This window comes from Epinephelus lanceolatus, chromosome 17 (assembly GCF_041903045.1).
Source record: "Epinephelus lanceolatus isolate andai-2023 chromosome 17, ASM4190304v1, whole genome shotgun sequence".
In the NCBI taxonomy this organism is placed as follows: domain Eukaryota; kingdom Metazoa; phylum Chordata; class Actinopteri; order Perciformes; family Serranidae; genus Epinephelus; species Epinephelus lanceolatus.
Genome location: NC_135750.1, coordinates 27,154,518 through 27,172,724, shown reverse-complemented (window position 1 = coordinate 27,172,724; position 18,207 = coordinate 27,154,518). Strand labels below are relative to the sequence as shown.

General features: G+C 41.9%; 1 protein-coding gene across 3 annotated transcripts in view; it reads left to right on the top strand.

The window, feature by feature from the left end:
• macrod2 (mono-ADP ribosylhydrolase 2) overlaps positions 1–18,207 on the top strand; it is a 473,134-nt gene that overhangs the window by 423,876 nt on the left and 31,051 nt on the right. For all 3 annotated transcript variants that reach the window (XM_033612905.2, XM_033612904.2, XM_033612903.2), the window contains exons 9-11: positions 2,346–2,424; positions 10,952–10,990; positions 12,666–12,725. In XM_033612905.2, the coding sequence (XP_033468796.1) occupies positions 2,346–2,424; positions 10,952–10,990; positions 12,666–12,725 (178 nt within the window). The remainder of the gene's footprint in view (positions 1–2,345; positions 2,425–10,951; positions 10,991–12,665; positions 12,726–18,207) is intronic.

Sequence of the window (18,207 nt, the reverse complement as noted above, 5' to 3'; positions counted from 1 at the left end):
GGAGGCACACTATGTTTTTTCCCTGATAATGCTATATTGTGAAAAACAAATTTCTGTTAAAATCATAAATAAAGACAATACATTTTGCTGTCAAAAAACAAAAGCAACTGAGATCTCATACTTATAAAGACTTAATGCTCTTGTTGCAGCAAACAAACTTAATTCTTTGTCAATCAACAATCAAACTCGTGCTGATGATGACCCGATGTTGCTTTACTGTCCAGGGGATGTGCCCTGTTGAAAAAATATTTTCACAAGCAGCTGCCATTTTCATACCATCTTGTGTTAGACCAGATCCTGTAAAAGGGAAATGTAACACTCTTCTCAGAACAAAAGAGAATAGGCATGTCTAAAAATGTACACAAGATATGACATTTGTATAATGATTTATAACTTAAGGTTACAGGTTTGTGATTTTATTTTCATACATATATATATATTCCTCATACATAAATATGACCACAATTATAAATATATAAAATCACAAACTAGTGTAACATTGTAATTTGGCAAATCAAAAGACAAAGAATTTATTGGGGACCCACTCAAATGACCACCTGTGAGTCCCAGGGACTCATTACATTGAAAGTCTATAACGCATAATACAACATATATAACACATTAAAAGCACCAAAGTGCTGTACAAATTAAAAGGATGACACAAATATATAGCAGTATCACATGTACACAAATATAAAACAGAATAACACCAGTAAGAACAATTACATACGTAAAAAAGATTGTAAAATACTAAAATATTAAAACCACAGCGAACAACCAAAGGCCATTGAAAATATGTTCGTCTTAAGCTTTGTCTTAAAAGTGCCAAAGGAGAAGAACCATTTGATTGAGAGTGGCAGGCTATTGCAAAGCTTTGGAGCAGCTACTGCAAATGCACGATCTCCCATACCCACCAGCCTCGATAACGAGACAGTTAAAAGACATTGATCTGAGGATCCAAGAGGTCGGGAGTTGGAGTAGGGGCAGAGACGTTCAGCAATGTACTGGGGTGCCAGCCCACATATGGCTTTAAAACAAATAAAAGAACCTTAATCCTGCATTTGAATTGTAGCCAGTGCAGGTGCACTGAAGGTGTAATGAGTTATCAACATAACTCAGCTCTTTATCATCATCTCATGGCAGCCTTTGCTATGCTGCATCAACAGCAAACCTAAAAGCTTATTTTGTGCACAGGTTGGTTATCTTTACCAAAAAATTAAAGCCAGCATTGTGCAACAGTGTTTGGAGTGTAAAGCTGCAGATTTCAAAGAATGCACAAATGATTCAGAGCACAGTTGGTAGTTTGGTGGTTAGGGAGCAGCGGGAGCAAATACAGAAAGTCAGGTCGTCCTGAGTGATTAGAAAGTTTGAAATGTGAGTAGGCAGTGAGGAAACAGAGAAGTGACTGGCATTGATCATCAACACCCACTGAGCTATTGAGGTTATGTTGTGCTCAGAGCCTCTGAAATAAAACGGGTTTCACCTTTACAAAGTTTTCTAGACCTTTTTTTCACAAACATACTGTAGAGGACTTGCGTTGTCATGGCAGCCGCTGTATACAGTGCATAGATGTCTTTTCGACATTGTTTACAAAAAGTGAACCTCTGCATCTGCCTGTGATCAACATATAACTCATTACTGTCGATGTTGTTGAACACTTGAATGTTCGAGAGCTGACATAACTTTCTCTTACACAACTGCACAGCTATAAAAATAAGAGACCCAGGGTAAGGGGAAGAAATGATTGGCCAGTGGTAGTTCCCATCTTCTTGAGCTATCCAATTTAACAAAAGAAATTGTCTGTATTGTTTTTTATGACACCGAAACAGAACATAAGTCAATGTCTGTGAAAGGTTTTCAGATTTACAGATGGTCTTTTTGATGTTTCAGCATTAAATGCACTTTTTCTTTTCAGCATTTAATTGTCTTTATGATCCTGTGTAGGAGAATTAAACACTTTATTTGCCATTATCTCTTGACGTGTTCAATTTAGGTAAAAGTATTTTCCATTGCTCATCTTTAAAATTGCAGTTTCCTGTCATTGCACTTTGTTTGATACTAAAGCACAGTGCTCTGCTCAAACAATGCACCCATTCAATAATACTTATTCTGATGTAATGTACTGTAATATTCTCTAAAAAGCTGTCTCAAAGGGTCTAGTTTGTGTGGTCTCGATAGGGAGGATAACTAATTAGATTTCTGAATGGCGACAATTGTAGCCGGCTGGTGTGGACAATCACCAGATCTAAACCCGTCCACTTAGTTTTCCCGTCATGTTATTCACCAGAGAGAGACTTTTTTCCAATAACACTTTTACTCTTCTATCTCTTTTTCTTCCTGCACAGATCACACGGGTCATTTTCTGTGTCTTCCTCGAGACTGATTTTGCCATCTACAAGAAGAAAATGTCTGTCATATTTCCAGGTATGTGTCTCTACCTCCAGTTGAATAGACTGCATATCAGTAATACCATATCATTACATATCCTGTGTTACCCATTGCTGTTTTGAGTTGAACTAATGGATAGATGAATGATTTATATGCTTTTGTGTGATATGTGATGTCACCACCTACCTAACTGACCATCTTCACAAACCCAGGCAGCTTTGCCGCATTGTTTATCCTAGAAAACATCTGCAGCTAGAGATATGTTGTTTCTGGAAGTAGTATGAGGACCTGTCAGGCTTAGGTGACACCTTCAAATGCAAAAACAGTCAATTCTCCTGCAAAGCCATTTTCAGAGATTAACAGTTAGAATTAATGCTGTCAGTTGGTAAAACAAGTGTCAGGTTCTTTATGGATTGCCTTAATAGGATTAGAATAGTTAGACTTCTTGTCAACAAACCAGCAAGCTGAGACTTTACATAATTGTTGATATTTTGATGAGACTTAATGTCAGATTTGATTGACTGTAATAACGGTCCGCAGCAGTGAATGTCTCCTGCAAGAGCTAAAAAATTCAGGGATGCATAGCAACTGCTGATCGTCCTTGGTTACTGCTCCTCAATTCTATATGTGAAATAAACAAACATCCATTATCTCCTACTCCTTCTTTCTTTTCTGTCTCTCTCTCTCAATTCCCTCCCTCCTTTCACGCCATCATCTTTTTTTGGGGGGCTGGGAGCAGTCACCAGCTCTGATGGGGGCTCCACGGAGAATTGAGTTTAATAGCTGGGGAGCTGAAGGAGGCTGGCTGGCTTCACCAGCCTAGCATTACCTCCCATTTACCTCACTTTTCCCTCCCCACCTCCCCAACGGAATACCAGCTCTCAGGCCTTCATCTCGCTGCTCCCAGATGGAGAGTGTTTTGTTCCCCCTGCGCTCCCCGTCATCTGTCCCGCTCCCCGCCCAGGCTCTACCCTGAAAGATTACATTCTGGGGAGAGACCTTAATTATAATGCCTGCCCCTGTGCACCCAGCACCCGTCTCATCATATTAGTGCTCTGAGATGAGAATCTGGAGCTGTTGTTCTCCAGTTATCACTCTCGCCATTTACAAGTGCTGTCAGCGGATAAATGCCCTATATCTCTATCCACGACTGGGAACAGAGTGGAGACAAAACAACAGGCTCTGTGCGTGCCGCAAAGGGAAATCAGAAAAGTTCTGGAGAGCCACATTATTAGAGGATAACTCTTTAAAAACTATTGTTTACCATCATGCAATGAGTTGCTAATGAGGGAGGCAGAGGTCAGCCTTTGATTAAATGTGGGGTCGTTCCAGAAGGCTACCACAGTACGCACCATGATGCCAGCCCGAGTGCTTTTCCTCATCACAGTGTCTCACCTGTCATGTGCCCTCTGACCTCTAGGGTCAGAGCCACCTTTATCACTGCTCTGTGTGCATGTGTGGGCTGGAGAGGATATTAATTCCATTATAGATCAAGTGGCTAAATAAGTGTGACATTCCCACTGAGGGTCATAGTCTGGAGTGAGGTTGACGTGGGTTTTTTTTTTTTTTTTTTTTTTTACACATGTTTGCCTACACCTGCTCCAGTCTTTCACCTCATGTGTTCATTCAAAGCTTTTACCGTCCTCTCTCTATGAAAACAACAGCTCGTTTAAGATGTTCCATGAGGATGACTCAAAGATAACATAATTACTGGTGCTGTGATCGTAGACTAGATGCTAAGGTAAGGGAGGGAATTCGTATATTTTATCCATCAGGCTGCAACACGTAGATGAGTTTAACAGTAGGTGTGCTTTAAAGAAAGAAATGCTGATTGGTATGATTGCACCATGTAGGGAATGCATAACCCCGTAGTGTGAAAAGACGTGCATTTAGCCTGTGCAGAGTGGCAGTAGTGAATCAGAGGCTGTGAATTAGCTCTGCAGGTGTGCTCATACGCTTTCTGAACATCCCATCATCCTCACTGCTAGAGACAGACAGTCAGGTAGATCTTGCGACAGCGCTGACTGCATCACACAGAGGCCTGAGACCATTTTATCTCCTGCAACATGCTACCGCTTTTAATAACCCTCTGTCACGTCGATCCCCCATATTCTCGCTCCCTCTCCTCCTCACTCATTCTCACTTACAACTCTCCTTGTTCCCATGTCACTGAGCCATTACCTCATCCCTCCACTTTCTATCAGTCTTCCTCATTATATCAAGGAGAAGCTTCTCCACTGCCTCCTCTATCAGCAAGCTGTTAAGCAGCCGTCGTGAATAGTGGCCTTGATCTCTCTGTAATTTGTATGTGTGGCCGAGTGAAACTCAAGATCTTCCCTGTGACATCGGTTTCAAGCATGTCTAGAGCTGAGAATAGGCACAGCAGATTTTTATTGAAGTCTTACTATTCTCATTTTTCATTGTATAGCTGCTTTCCTCATATTCAAGCAATCTGTCAAGTGACAATGACTGGAGCAGGAACATGTAAACAGGACATTTGCATACAGGAAATTGCTTTATTACAATGTGCATTCCCACAAGCTGTCACTATGAGAGAGCCAAAATATGGTTACATCTCTGCAGAAGAGGGAAACTGAAAAATGGCCTGTGCTGACAAGAATACTCATGCACACCAGCAAACAGGCACACCGGACAAAGACACATACATATAAAACAGGAAGTAATACCGAAGTCGAAACTATTGAATGAATATTACAACATTGGCATCACAGTGAAAAAATAGAAAAAATGACTGTGGATTCTTTACCAGAGGAGCTGCTGTTTGATGAGCAATAGGGCTGTCAATGAATATTCTACATATAATTATATATTTACTTATTTATTTATTTATTTATTTTTTTAAACATACATTTCACTGTGAATATTACAGCAGCACTGCTGTGGCTTTCTGCATCACAAGTTGTCGCGTAGGCTAGGCCTAGGCTGATGCACTGACGCAAGCAGCAATCTCCAGGGCTGAATAATCAATGCAAAGTGTGAAAAACTGCAGTTCCATGAATGGCCACTTGGGGCTGGCTCCAAATGCAAGTCCCACATGATAATAAGCCAGCTTTAAAGCAGAAATAAATATGTTTACAGCCTGGTATAAAAAACAGTTTTGGTCTCAATTACTAATTTCCCCGTTCATGACATCTGCACAGGATGGGAATTTTTACAGAAGTCACCTGTTTACATTTTGTTAAGGCATGGCTGCTTTGAGAGACATGCTGTCTGCGAGGGGTCACCACAGTCTATATATCCGAGTGACATCTTGCTCCTCCACAGCTCCACCCTCTTGTCCAAATAAAGTCACCTGGCATCTGGCTCCAAAAATCCAAGATGGCATTGGCCAAACTGCCAAACTCAAGGTTTCAAAATGGGTGACATCACGGTGGCTGCATCCATTATTTTTATACAGTCTAGACAGTAAATTTACTGCATGACCGGAGTCACACAACGCGACTTTCACTGATTGAAAATGAAATGTTGGTTGAGCTGAACGAGCAAATAATTCAACAACAACAACAACCGTATGGTAATGATGGCAGAGAAGTCAGCCGTAGAGAGTGATGTGCACTCAAAGCAATCTAAAGGCTCAGTTTGGAAATACTTCAAATTCAATCAGTAGACCAGAAAATTGTGGAACTTTGAGATAAAGATGTATGCAAGCTATGTAAGCTACAGTTAGCCTGCCATTCAACACTTGCAACTTGAGGGCACATCTTGAAAATATGCCTACAAATGAGCATGGCTAGATGTCCGGAACGCCACCTCTTAAGGACGTAATAGATATTCGAATGGTTTGAGCCTACATGTTTTGCCAGAGGGAATAGTCAAATGCAATATTTGACCAATTTCGACAGCCCTGATGAGCAAAGGTCTTTTTTAATGTATGAATGTATGCCAGCTCATATGTTTTCTAAAGGAGGCCTCTCAAACACACAAATACTAAAATATGCAAATAGCCTAACAAGCTAATACACACAGCAACTATACGTAAAGCTTTTGCCTCAGTGGTACCATTCACCATCCATTACCCACCTGAGCTCCAACTGAGCTCATAACCAGTGATATAATGACCTATTCATTACATTGAAAAGCTATAAACTGTATACATCTCAAAGGTGCTATGACAGCCTCTCTATCTGGTTAAGTGGACCATCAGTGTTTGAATCATTTGAAGGAATAATACGCGCACCTAGAGACAGCAGCCAGAAAATTTCAAGGAATTACCATGGTTGCACTTATAGGTTCTTTTTTTCTAGATTAAGTATAATCATTAATTGACTGTGTTTAATCAATGCAATGTAATCATATGACATGAATCTATTAAGTATTCAGTTTGGTTCATAAATCGTGATTGACCACATGCTTGCCTTGGCACGCATTATTTGCGAGCATGGAAGCAGTCAGCCAGCTGTGGTTGTAGAGAGTAAAAGCATGTTGAAATTGATTCTGGGTACACTTCTTCACTAATATGATCCGGGTGGCTGCCCACAAGCTGGGCTCCATCTCTTCTTCCCCTCAATCAGCCACAGTGCTGACAATATTAACACAGCCCACAGATCTGCAGGGGCTGCTGCATTCTCCCCGACTGTTTCACTGACTTTCGGATTGACATTTGTTTACATGGCTCTTAATACACTCCATACTCCCAGTCCCACAACCCACACACCTACCACACAGATGAAGCATTCCCTCAAACCCCCCACTGCTTTGGAAGAAGTAAAGCTGTGATATGGACAAGCTTCTATCATACCCATGTAATATGTGGACAGAGGATATGAAGGGCTACGGGAACCCCAAGAGGGGTGTAAATGAAGTCTGTGTTGCTCTCATGAGGCTGTCCTTCAGGGCAGGGAAATGAGAAGACCATGGTGTGTTAGTGATGTGATTGTCAAAAAGCACAGTGGCTCAGAGACTCTCAGTCAGCTTTGGCAGATATGAGGATTCAGTTTAGCTTATCACATGTGAAAATGCTCACATGCATGTGCATAAATCACAGACATGAAAAAAATGTACATATACCTGGTTATCGATATGTAGAGTATTGGCTAAACATGGATACTTCCTGATAATACAGAGATTTAGAACTTGCTTGCGGTACAGTTTGAAACTTTAAAGCTAACTTTGTCTGAACCATCCCTCACATAATGCCAAGCTGTTCCAATATGTGAATACAGAAAAAAAGTTACTTGGAGGAATAGTTCTTTTACTTTCTTGTCAAGAATTTGATGAAAAGATCAATATGTCTTTCCAAGATTTAGATGTGAGGATCGATACCACTGTGAGACAGTTTGCTAAGCTTAGCATAAAGACTTGAAGCAGGGGGAACAGCTAGACTGGCTCTGTCTAAAGTACAAACAAAGAATGCCTAAAAGCACCTCTAGAGCTAACGTTATACAGACCAAACGGGCACATAAGGCCCGTTTCCACTGAAGAAGTTCCTGGTACTATTTGGGGGGCAGGAACTACTACAGGAATGTCCTCTCGTTCGGCCCTCTCAACCGCCGTGTCTCCACTGAGTGGAGTATGAGGAAGGTTCCTGTAAAGTTACGGGCTGCCTCTGGATGTGACGTAATTGTTGCGCGACCATTTTGACTGGGGCGACGTAGGGACGCCGTTAGCCGATAGCGGTGTCTGTAATAACTCACTAAATGGCCCGTGAGAAAAATATTTTTTCCAGCGGATGTCTTAGTTACAACATGATTGAGCTAACTGGAGTAGTTTCATGTCGTATCCGACAACGGGAGGCTTTTAACAGATGACATCCTGATGTTAGCTTTGATGCTGCTGTTAGCTGATGCTTTCTAGACATCGTGATTTCCCAAAACTGAATAAATACCACACATATCAACACAAAACTGCTTTGCTAGCTCAATCATGTTGTAACTAAGGTATCCGCTGGAAAGAGTATTTTTTTTCACGGGGCATTTAGTGAGTTTTTTTACGTTGCGGCAAAAGCTATATGAACGAGCTAACCCTCGTTTGCTGAGTTTTAAAAATGCCGGCTATTTTGTTGCTTTCTGTTGACGTCACATCCCTCCTTGAGTATATCCAATCAGCACCAAGTAATCCCCAAGCCCCAGCCAGGAGTCTTTCGGGGCTGTTCTGAGTACCTACCCCGAGGCAGGGACTTGTTTAGCCCCCGTAAAAGTTCCGGAACTCTGTCCTTCGGGGGTGGTTTCTGCGGTGGAGACACGCACCAACGGCCCCGGCCCTGTAAAATTACCCCGAAGTTCCTGCGGTGGAAACGGGCCTATAGGAGTACTTCAAACATCAAGGCTCCCCCCTCTTTGGGGGTTGGAAAACCAAAGTTTCTTTAGATGTCAATGCAATTTGACTTGTTTGGATTGTAATTTTGATACGTTTGTATGCATTTATTTCTTGTCAACCAAACTTTTGTTTGATAGACATCAATAATTGTTTTGCCACCTTGTCTGAACCTGCTCGTTTGTGATACCTTAACAAATGAAGGTTGATTGGCGTCATGCCCCCTCAGTCTTCCCCCATGCAATTCGATCAATGACCAACACAGTGACTGTATATTGCTGAGGCAGACATTGATGCATATTCGATCTAATTATAAGGTATCATGAGGCTGGCCGTTTCTGTAAATAATTATCCTGTTAGTAGCCAACTGATTGACCAAACTCAGATTTACTTGGAGACGACAATGTGATGCTGCTGCACTGTATGATTGTACTGTCACCAGCATCGTTTAGCCATTTACCTCACTGCCAGTGAAAATTCTACTATCTTGTGGGTGCTTCAAATCTCATGTGAAAGCTTTGGCATTTTCCTGTTTTTCTCCATATGTCACAGCGCACTTCCTTCCCCCAGAAGAGGGCGCGGCCTTGGCGATGATGGTCCGGTCTGTTGCGTTACATTTTTTGTTTAATCTGTACATAAACCAAAGTGGAAAAACAAGTTGTAGTTGTACAGGGTTTGATGTGCTGGACCATTTCTTGGCCGGGCGCAGTGACTTTCTGGATTTCTGTCATGGCTGTGAGGTTGCCAAGCAACCATTGGAGAAGCCAGGACATATAATGTTAATTAGCGAGCTTTTGAGCTACTGATGCTCTAGTTTCATATTTAGCACACAGAAATGAGAGTGGCATTGATCCTCTCATCTAACCCTCGGAAAGGAGACAAATGAGTACTTTCCCCAAAATGTCAAACTATTGAACAGCTGATAGTTTCTCATCTTTTTCATATAATAATAGCTTTTGTTCGTTCAAAGATCAAGCAATCCCTCGTGTGAATCTCACTGCGCCATTGTGTTGTCTTTACCCCTAGAAGGAAAAAAGGAAAGAAATAAGGGTGTCATATATTGTTATTCTAAACTACGTTACATACATTTCCTGTGCTGACAGCAGTGTTGAGTGGTGGTAATAATGTCATAGCATGTGGCAGTAGCTGAGACACCCCATGTTTCCATTCTTGCACTATTGTTATACTGTATCAGTGGGCCGTGCTTTGTTTCCCCAAGCAAGGTTAGATTAATGCACTGTACCCTTTTATTCAGTGTTATACAAAAGAAAAGTCTGTCGCTGGATCCACTGGGAGCTCTGATGGTTACACTTCTACAGAACAGATGACAACAGCCTTTCATCAAAGCTAACTCTTGCCTTTGCTTGTTAACCAAAGCGCAATCATTGCTCAGACTCATGCACAGCCATACACATAGTCAGAGATGTGCCCTCACACATTGGAACATGCATATTAAAACGTAACCGCACACATGCTTTACACAGATTTATGTATATAGTGTATAGTGGCATGACTCAAAGAATGTTGGCATGCTGAGATCTGAGTGTGTGTTTGTGTGATGGGAGCCAGGATCTGTGAGCAAGCATCCCCAGCTCCTCTCTCCCCATTTCTCACACTGTAGTTCCTCCTGAAGCAGCATCCAGCGGCTCCCTCTCATCTCCCACTGTGCAACTCAACTCATCCACCCAGAAACACCTTTGGTTCACACAGTCTGTCTCGCACAATAGACATATAGAGAGAAGAAGAGAAAATCAAAGGGATTTTTTTTTTGAAGGCACAGTTGTCCACCCCAGCCTGCAGTCCTTGTAATTTGAGGAAATTGGAGGTTTTGTGCCATTTATGCTGAGCCTACCAGTATAGGTTTAATTGAAAAAGAATGTCTCATGAATGTGACCCCCTGAAACACACACCCGCATGCACAGTCATTTGGTGTAATAACTCACTAGATCCAAGGCCGTCTGGTGAAGGAATCGAGGGAGGCTGTGAAGGGTAAGATCTGGGGGCATGGCAGCTGGTTTTGAAGGAGGAGGTGAAAGAGTTTCAACAGCAGGCTTTTAGGCATGTGAATGAGATGGGTTTTTCTTTTTGTACCAAAAGAATAATTCATATTTCAATCACATTCTGAGCAAACACTCCAGGTTTTAGTTTCAGTGGTTGACTGGTTTAAGCAGAGTACACAGCAGTATGGCATCAAAATATCTGTGCTTTAACATTATAATCAAGGAGACGAGCTGTATCGTACAATATAAAATAGCATGGTTTGACACGCTGTCTTTCTCCCCTCTGCCAGACAATGACATGGAGGTTACAGAGGAGCAGCTGAAGGGAGGTGAGTGACAGAATATTTCATGGTTGCCTTTTCACCTTAACACCTCCATTAAAGCACACAGAGGCTGAGTGAGTGGCGTAGCTTCAACTGGTGACAGTGATTTGCCAGGTTTTATGCAGCAGATGAAATTGAATGTTTATTCATTTGGTGACAAGTTGAATCCCGGGCCTGACACATCGCAGTTAAAAATACTCCATGTCAGGTACATTACATTACAAGAGCTTATATCCACAGCTAATTCCCAACACCATTCTCTTCATCCGGCTTACGGGCACAATGCCTTCAGACCACCTAAAGCGAGTGACAAAAAAACAGCAGAGCAGCATCCCTCCGCAGCATGTGCCAGGCGGTGGCACAAACACAACTGTCAGCGCATAATGCTTTTATCACCACACCATCTTGGCACACAGCCTGAAACTCCCAGATACTACTTATCAGGATAAACTATTGACATTTGTCTGTGCGCTGATGTCCGGACTAAGCAATGGCTTGAACAGAAAGCCTAATGGAGGTGTGTGTATTATTTGAATAGGGAGAACAAAAGAGTTTAGCAGCAGTCAATTATTTTTCTCCTTAGACAAAAAAAATCATTTTTATGAAATGTTTGATGTAATGTACAGCAGTGTTCTCCAAGGTACAGTAGGCCTAAGAAAACACCTGATGGTGAGTTTTCTTTACGAGTATGAGGGGATCTAATGGCTTTGGCCCTTGAAGACGTCATAGTACACGTGCGACCAACTAAGCAGAGAGCAATGTTAGTTTTACTGTCTGTCGAAAGGAAGTGTTCAGATTACCGCAGATGTAGAACCCAGGGTGCTATCAAAATGTTTTTCCTCCCAAAGTTACCCCCATGATTTGCCAATTACACGCATCTGTGTTTTCAATGAGATTCCATTTTGGGTGAACATAAAAGGGCTGTTTTATAAGTGCACTGTAAAATGTGATATTCCAGAGTGAAACAATGTGCACGTAATGGCTAAATCATAAAGACTTGGCTGAGAGGAACTGCATTTGAGAGTTTGTCCTGTTGTTAGCGCCTGAGCAACTACGCTGTTTTCTGTCGCGTTTCTCACCAGCTATTTTACACTGCATACTCCATAATAACATAGCACCAGACCACATCAAGCCAACTGGAAAAACCCCTGATAATTCGTGGCTCTGTTGTATCATCATGCCAGCCCTGCCCCGGTCCAGTTTGGCCTTGTTTGATGGGCCTCTGCGTCGGTGCCAAGGACTGGCCTTTTATTCAGCTCCATCAGCCAGAGTTTGAATCAGTGCAGCCTGGAGCCTATTCAAAGGTTCGAATGACTGCCATTCTCACATGGAATGATGCTTTTGTCTCAGACTGTGCTCTGGAGTTGGTCTCAAAGCCTCACATTCTTCCCTTTCTCTCCCACAGGAGTCATTTTTTTTGTCAGGCAGGTATAAAACAAAACAGTGTAAGAGCCACTGAGTTCCCCCATAGGCTCTTGTAGCGTGGTCGGCCGATGCAGAATGGCCAAGTTAGAATAATCACTGCTGGGATGAGTTTGGCTTGCCAAAAGTCTTTCACCGTCTCTCATCTAGCAGTTCAAATTGACAAGGAATCACGCCCTTCGCATCCTGATGCCGTTGGGGGATAACGATGTGTCACTCCCCCGTCTGTAAATCACCATTTATTTTTGTTTATTTATAGATAACACACCGCCATCCACAAAATCCACAACCAAGGAAGAAAGTGAAGACAGTAACAGAGGTAAGCCTATTGGTGAGTGTGTGTGATTGCATGCATGTGTGTTTGTTTGTATTTTATTCATGATGACTGCATGTTTTGGACATGCCAAGTAGCTAGTGGAGGAAACAATGCACATTGATATGTGTTTACATATTAATTTGTTTTGTGTGTTTGAAGTAATGGAGTGTGTTCTTGGTCGGTAATCTCTTGCTCTCTGGTGCCAAGTTCCTCTTTGGGGAAATGAATACAAGATGAAGCTTGGTCTTTTTTAAAAGAATGTTTTCTTAGAGGCAAACTTGTTTAAGAAGCCATTATCTGGCTATTCTGCAGTTTCAGCCCCTTTGGATGTGTAATATTGAAACAGTTATAGGCTTCTCCGATACGATGGACCAAAGATAATTAGATTCTTACACTGGAGGGTGTTAGTAGGCAATTAAAATCGTACACCATCCATTTGTCTTCAAGCCTTAAGGTTGCAGGGAATTTTTGAAGATAGCAGTCATGGTTGTTTTCTTTGGGGAAACGGGTCCTCGGCTGATTGTGAGAGGCTGGACTAGATAGCACAGACACTTCAAGGGCGTCAATACATTCTGCGTTGTTAAACAAAGCACAATAAGTCATTTCTCCCTGCCTATTCAACATACCTTTCTATAATCCACAGCAGTAATTCAATATGATTCACAAATTCAATCACCAGCATTAGGAGGGCATAAGTATTTTGTAATAATCTTTATAAATCCTAATTTATCAGGCCCGGCAGCTTAATAGTAACTAATCCATTCACAAAAGGCCTTGGCACAGCTTTCTAGCATGGGAACACTCAGTCCTTGAGACAACCTCTCTCACAGGAAAGGAATGAAATGATTTTGTACTGCCTGCACTGTAAAGGTTAGGTCTGGTTCAATGTAGCACATAGGAAGGATTAATCATAGAAAACACTCAGATGTCAAGATAGCACAGAGCAGAGGAAACATGAGCTCCAAAAACAGACTGTCATATGTGAGAGACAGACGCAAGATGGCTGGGAGTCTCTACAACCTCTGTACACCAGTGTTTTACACACTATTTTTCACCATCTTGTCTATAGAGCCAGCAAAGCAGGTCACCTATTTGGTATGGTCGATATAATATGTGGAGCACTTTTTAGAATAAATTATGCTGCAGCACAGTTGGTGGAGTGTGTCTGTCAATATGCCTCAGTGCGATCCATCACATCCATCACTCTCCTCAGGGGGATTCACTCTTCTCAGTCCATGGGTCAGATATGAGGGGGTTTTAGCAACGGCACATGATGAAGAGAAAGCATTCTTTGAAAGGTTTTCTCCACTGCTGTTCCACGATAAACACACTGGTTAGTGGACTAAAGGTAATTATAGGGCTGTCCCACACACAGCAACTGCTACTGCTGCAACTTCACACAAGTAAAATGCCTCTTCTGCCTCAGTGGGCTGAAAGAAGAAAATAGTAAAAAAGCATACAATTAACACAAATACCCAACTATGTAAAACGGCACATAACCTGTGGTACAACTAACCATTCAATCAAGACAGCAGCTTCTCCATCTTATTATATAAACATCAAAGCATGCCTCATATTATGTTACTGTGTATTTTTTTATTCTACTTTTTTGAATGTTAATATACTATGTATTGCTTTTGTCAGTTTGTTCCTTGTCTTTTCTAAACACTTATGGCTCATAAATCTTTAATAAATGTCCTACTTTCATGAGACTTTTCAATCTTCAAGTATTATTTAAATTCACTTCACCCTGTACATATTTTCCTTTTACCTGTTGTGTTGTTTCTCAATCTAGATTGTTTTGGTGTGAGTTGCAGATGGTGGCATAGAGATGTCTGCCTTCTCTCAAATATAATGGAGCTAGATGGCACTCAGCTTGTGGTACTCAAAGTGCCAAACTCATCAACAATAGCCTCTTTTCCACCAACATTTCCAGGAACTTTTATTACCAGGAATTTGTTTACCTGGGTAAAAGAATTCCTGGTAATCTGCGTTTCCACCGTACCTCAAAGCTCCGGAAAATGTATTCAAATTAGCATGATGACGTAGATGATTCGGCATGTGCCCTGTATTTGGCTCCACCAGCTTGTTTACTGGTAACATAGTGCTGGTAGAGAGAGTTTGTCTAAACCAGCTGCTAAGTTTAAAAGTATTTTACGATAAGTGTCAAACTAAGTTGGTCTGCATACAGACAGCTGTCATTTGAGCTTATTACATGTAGTAACAATTCGCTATCAGCCGAACTAGCTTGCTGACCTTGTGTAAGACATAATGTTAGTGTCGGTGGATGAGAGACTTTAGACGGAGCATATTGAATATCGCTGTCTACATGTATACATGTTCATGCTTGCTGAACACATGTATTGATAAAGTATTGGCTTCTTACTCGCTAAGGGCTAATGTCACTTACAGTAACGAGTGTAGCTTTGTTTCACTTTGTATCCACCGCGGCCGCTCGGTTGTTCACCGGTTACCATGTCGCATCAGTGTGTGTGTGTGTGTGTGTGGAGGAGTTCAGCGCCAGCACAGAGCGCAGAGGAGAACCGATACCGTTAGCACTTATCGATATGGTCTTTGATAATTTAGCCCCAGGGCTAATTTAGTACTGGGTTTCAGTACCCATCCTTAATCAAAACACAAACAAAGTGAAGCTTGTAGAAACAAAATAAAGTTTGCAGCGGCTGCCCGTGCCAGGAAGTGCGGAACACTGCAAGTGTGTGTTCCACCAATCAGCGTTCTTCAGCTAACAGCCCCGCCCCTCAAGACTTCCGGGTAATCTGAAAAGTCCTACCCCCCTACTAGGTACTTTTTTCAGGGAAAGTCTGGGATTGAGGGAAAGTTTTTTACCCGGGTAAATTTCGGTGGATTTTCAAAATCCCAGGTAATTGATAAAAGTCCCTGCAGTGGAAAAGAGGCTTATGTCTCTTTCCAGAAACCATGACCGGGTTACTCAAGATAATCCACAGACCTTGTTGTGAGCAGTTTCTTTTCGAAACTATTTTCTTCCTACTGAACTACATCTGCCAACCATATTATCATGCAGAAGAAATTGTGCATCTACTGCTGCCTCACCTGGCACCACTGAGCTAGCTAATGTTGCTAATGCTACAGCTCAGCCGAGGAGGACGGCTTTAATGTTCACCACTTTTGCTGTCACAAGCGTCCCGTCTATGACTACGTGTACGCTTCCTTCTGCGCAATAATAACAAAGTCTGTGGATTATCTTGAGTAACTAGGTCAGGGTTTCTGGGAAGAAACATTGCTGTTGTGTTTTTCAAATGTGTCTTTTTTTTTTTCTTTTGGCACTTTGAGCCATCTATTCCATTATATTAAAGAGAAGGCAGACATCTCTGAGGCCGATATCTCCAACACTTACACCAAAACAAAATTTAGATTGATTAAAAGCACTACAGGTAAGAAGAAAAATGTGTATTTTTGCTTTTGGGGTGAACTGTCCCTTTAAGACCAACACAACAGGGGAGTTGTTCAGATATGAGAAACAGTATTTCAGCTCTTCTTCAAAAGAGGCCAATACGCGATCCCTCGTTAACTACAAACAACCCTCGAAGTGTATTTGCAAAAGAGGGTCACAGATTAACTGTGTGTGTGTGATGAGCTGTGTTGTGATGTAATCCACATGAAACATAAGCACAGCATGCAGATGCTGCGAGCTATAGAAAGAAGAAAGACAAGAGTGGGAGAGGGTGGGTGAGACACAGAGACGAATGTTGGCACAGAGGTCCAGGGCGGAGAACAGTCTCTTTAGAGCACACCTGAGTTGGCAGGCAGCCCCACACTGTCTATTATTTGATATCAGATTGGTATTAGTGAGATTAGTGGATGTCACAGGGCACAGTAACATGTGAACATTGCGCCAGGAATCAATGCCTGGCTGGGTCTGTTTGCCTGGCATGCTCGAGCTTTCTGGGAAAGATTTGAGGAAGAGAGGGGGAGATGGTGAAAGATGGCACGGAGCGTGGATGGACATGCAGATTAATAACGCTATGTGTGGACAGACAGTGAGCCTCTCCACGGGATACCATCTTTTACACTGTGGCACCCCGTCAAGCATCGCCCACAGGCACACTTGCACTTTACTAGCACACACACATTTCACATGCAAAAGGTCTTTGAATGATAGCTGTTGGTCATCTCAGAGCCCCTTTTCCTTTACACATGTCTCATGAATTTTTCACATTTCCCTGTTTTTTTAATCTTTTTTGTCCTTTGCTCCAGTTTGCTTTAATGGAAGCAAAAGGAGACAGGGCTGGGGGAAGAGATAGAGCATAGCTTGGGTGTGTGTGAGTGTGTGTGTGTGTGTGTGTGTGTGTGTGTGTGTGCAAGTTAACTTGTTCACATTCTTATTCATTCCTAAACATGAGATACTGCTTTTACCTCCTAGGAAATATCATCTGTAGTTGGTGTTTACTCAACGGTCATGCAAGTAGGACACACAGGGAAGGTTGCATATCAACATCTAAATAGTTTATGTATTTGTGATATTGTGCTCCTGAATCTGATGTTGACATAAATAAATCATTTAAGCGTGTGTGAGACTAACATTTTATTCAGGAAAAAAAACACCACAGCGCTGTCGCTCATTCAATACGAGTGCAGGCGAGTGTCTAAAATTGCCTTTTAGTCTCTACTATATTTCTGAAAGTGGAATTTATGGGAGTATTAACACTAAAAGTCGTGAGGTGAGGACTTCGGCCGGAGCCCTTCTGTGTGAAGTATGGTAGACCCTGACTCACAGAGAAGGCTCTACAGTACAGTGAGGACTGGGTAGGAAAGCTGTGACAATGCTGCCACCTGCTGTTTGGAGGACATGAGTGAGACTTCAGGTGCTGGTTGGGATTTTACTTTGTGAGAGAGAGACACTGTTGTAATTGAACTCAACTTGGATCCATTATAAAACACATCTGCCCTACATAGAATCTTTTGTTGTCTCATTTGTGTGTGAGTGTGTGTGTATGTTTATCCACAATCTGTCCCTTAACATCCTTTATCACAAATTGAACACTGTTCCATTCAATAAGCCAAATACGAATGATCAAATAACAGGGAGGAAATTACATCCAGCCTTTTGTCGTATCTGATATATTGTTGTTTGGGATCACTTTAGACAGATACAGCAGCCATGCATAATTTTTAAACGCAGAAGAAAGGTTTAGGGTGACCTCATGACCAGCGAGGCATTCATCTTAAACTGCTTTTCCCAATGAAGTATTCTTTTCAGCCCTGTCTGTGGCTCCATCTCAAAATGCCAGTCATGATTAATCGAAAGGATTGCCATCTACTGTGTGTCACCAGCGTTCTGCGTGATGGACAGAGGCACTTGAGTAAAACATGCAGCACTGGTAGAACTGGCCTTTTCCCCATTTAATAGAGGCTGGCATTTTTATTGTTCTGAGTGCAGGGCAAAATTGCAAAGATATGAAAAAATGGTTTCTCTCTACAGCTTGTTAAAAAAGCAATTATAGAA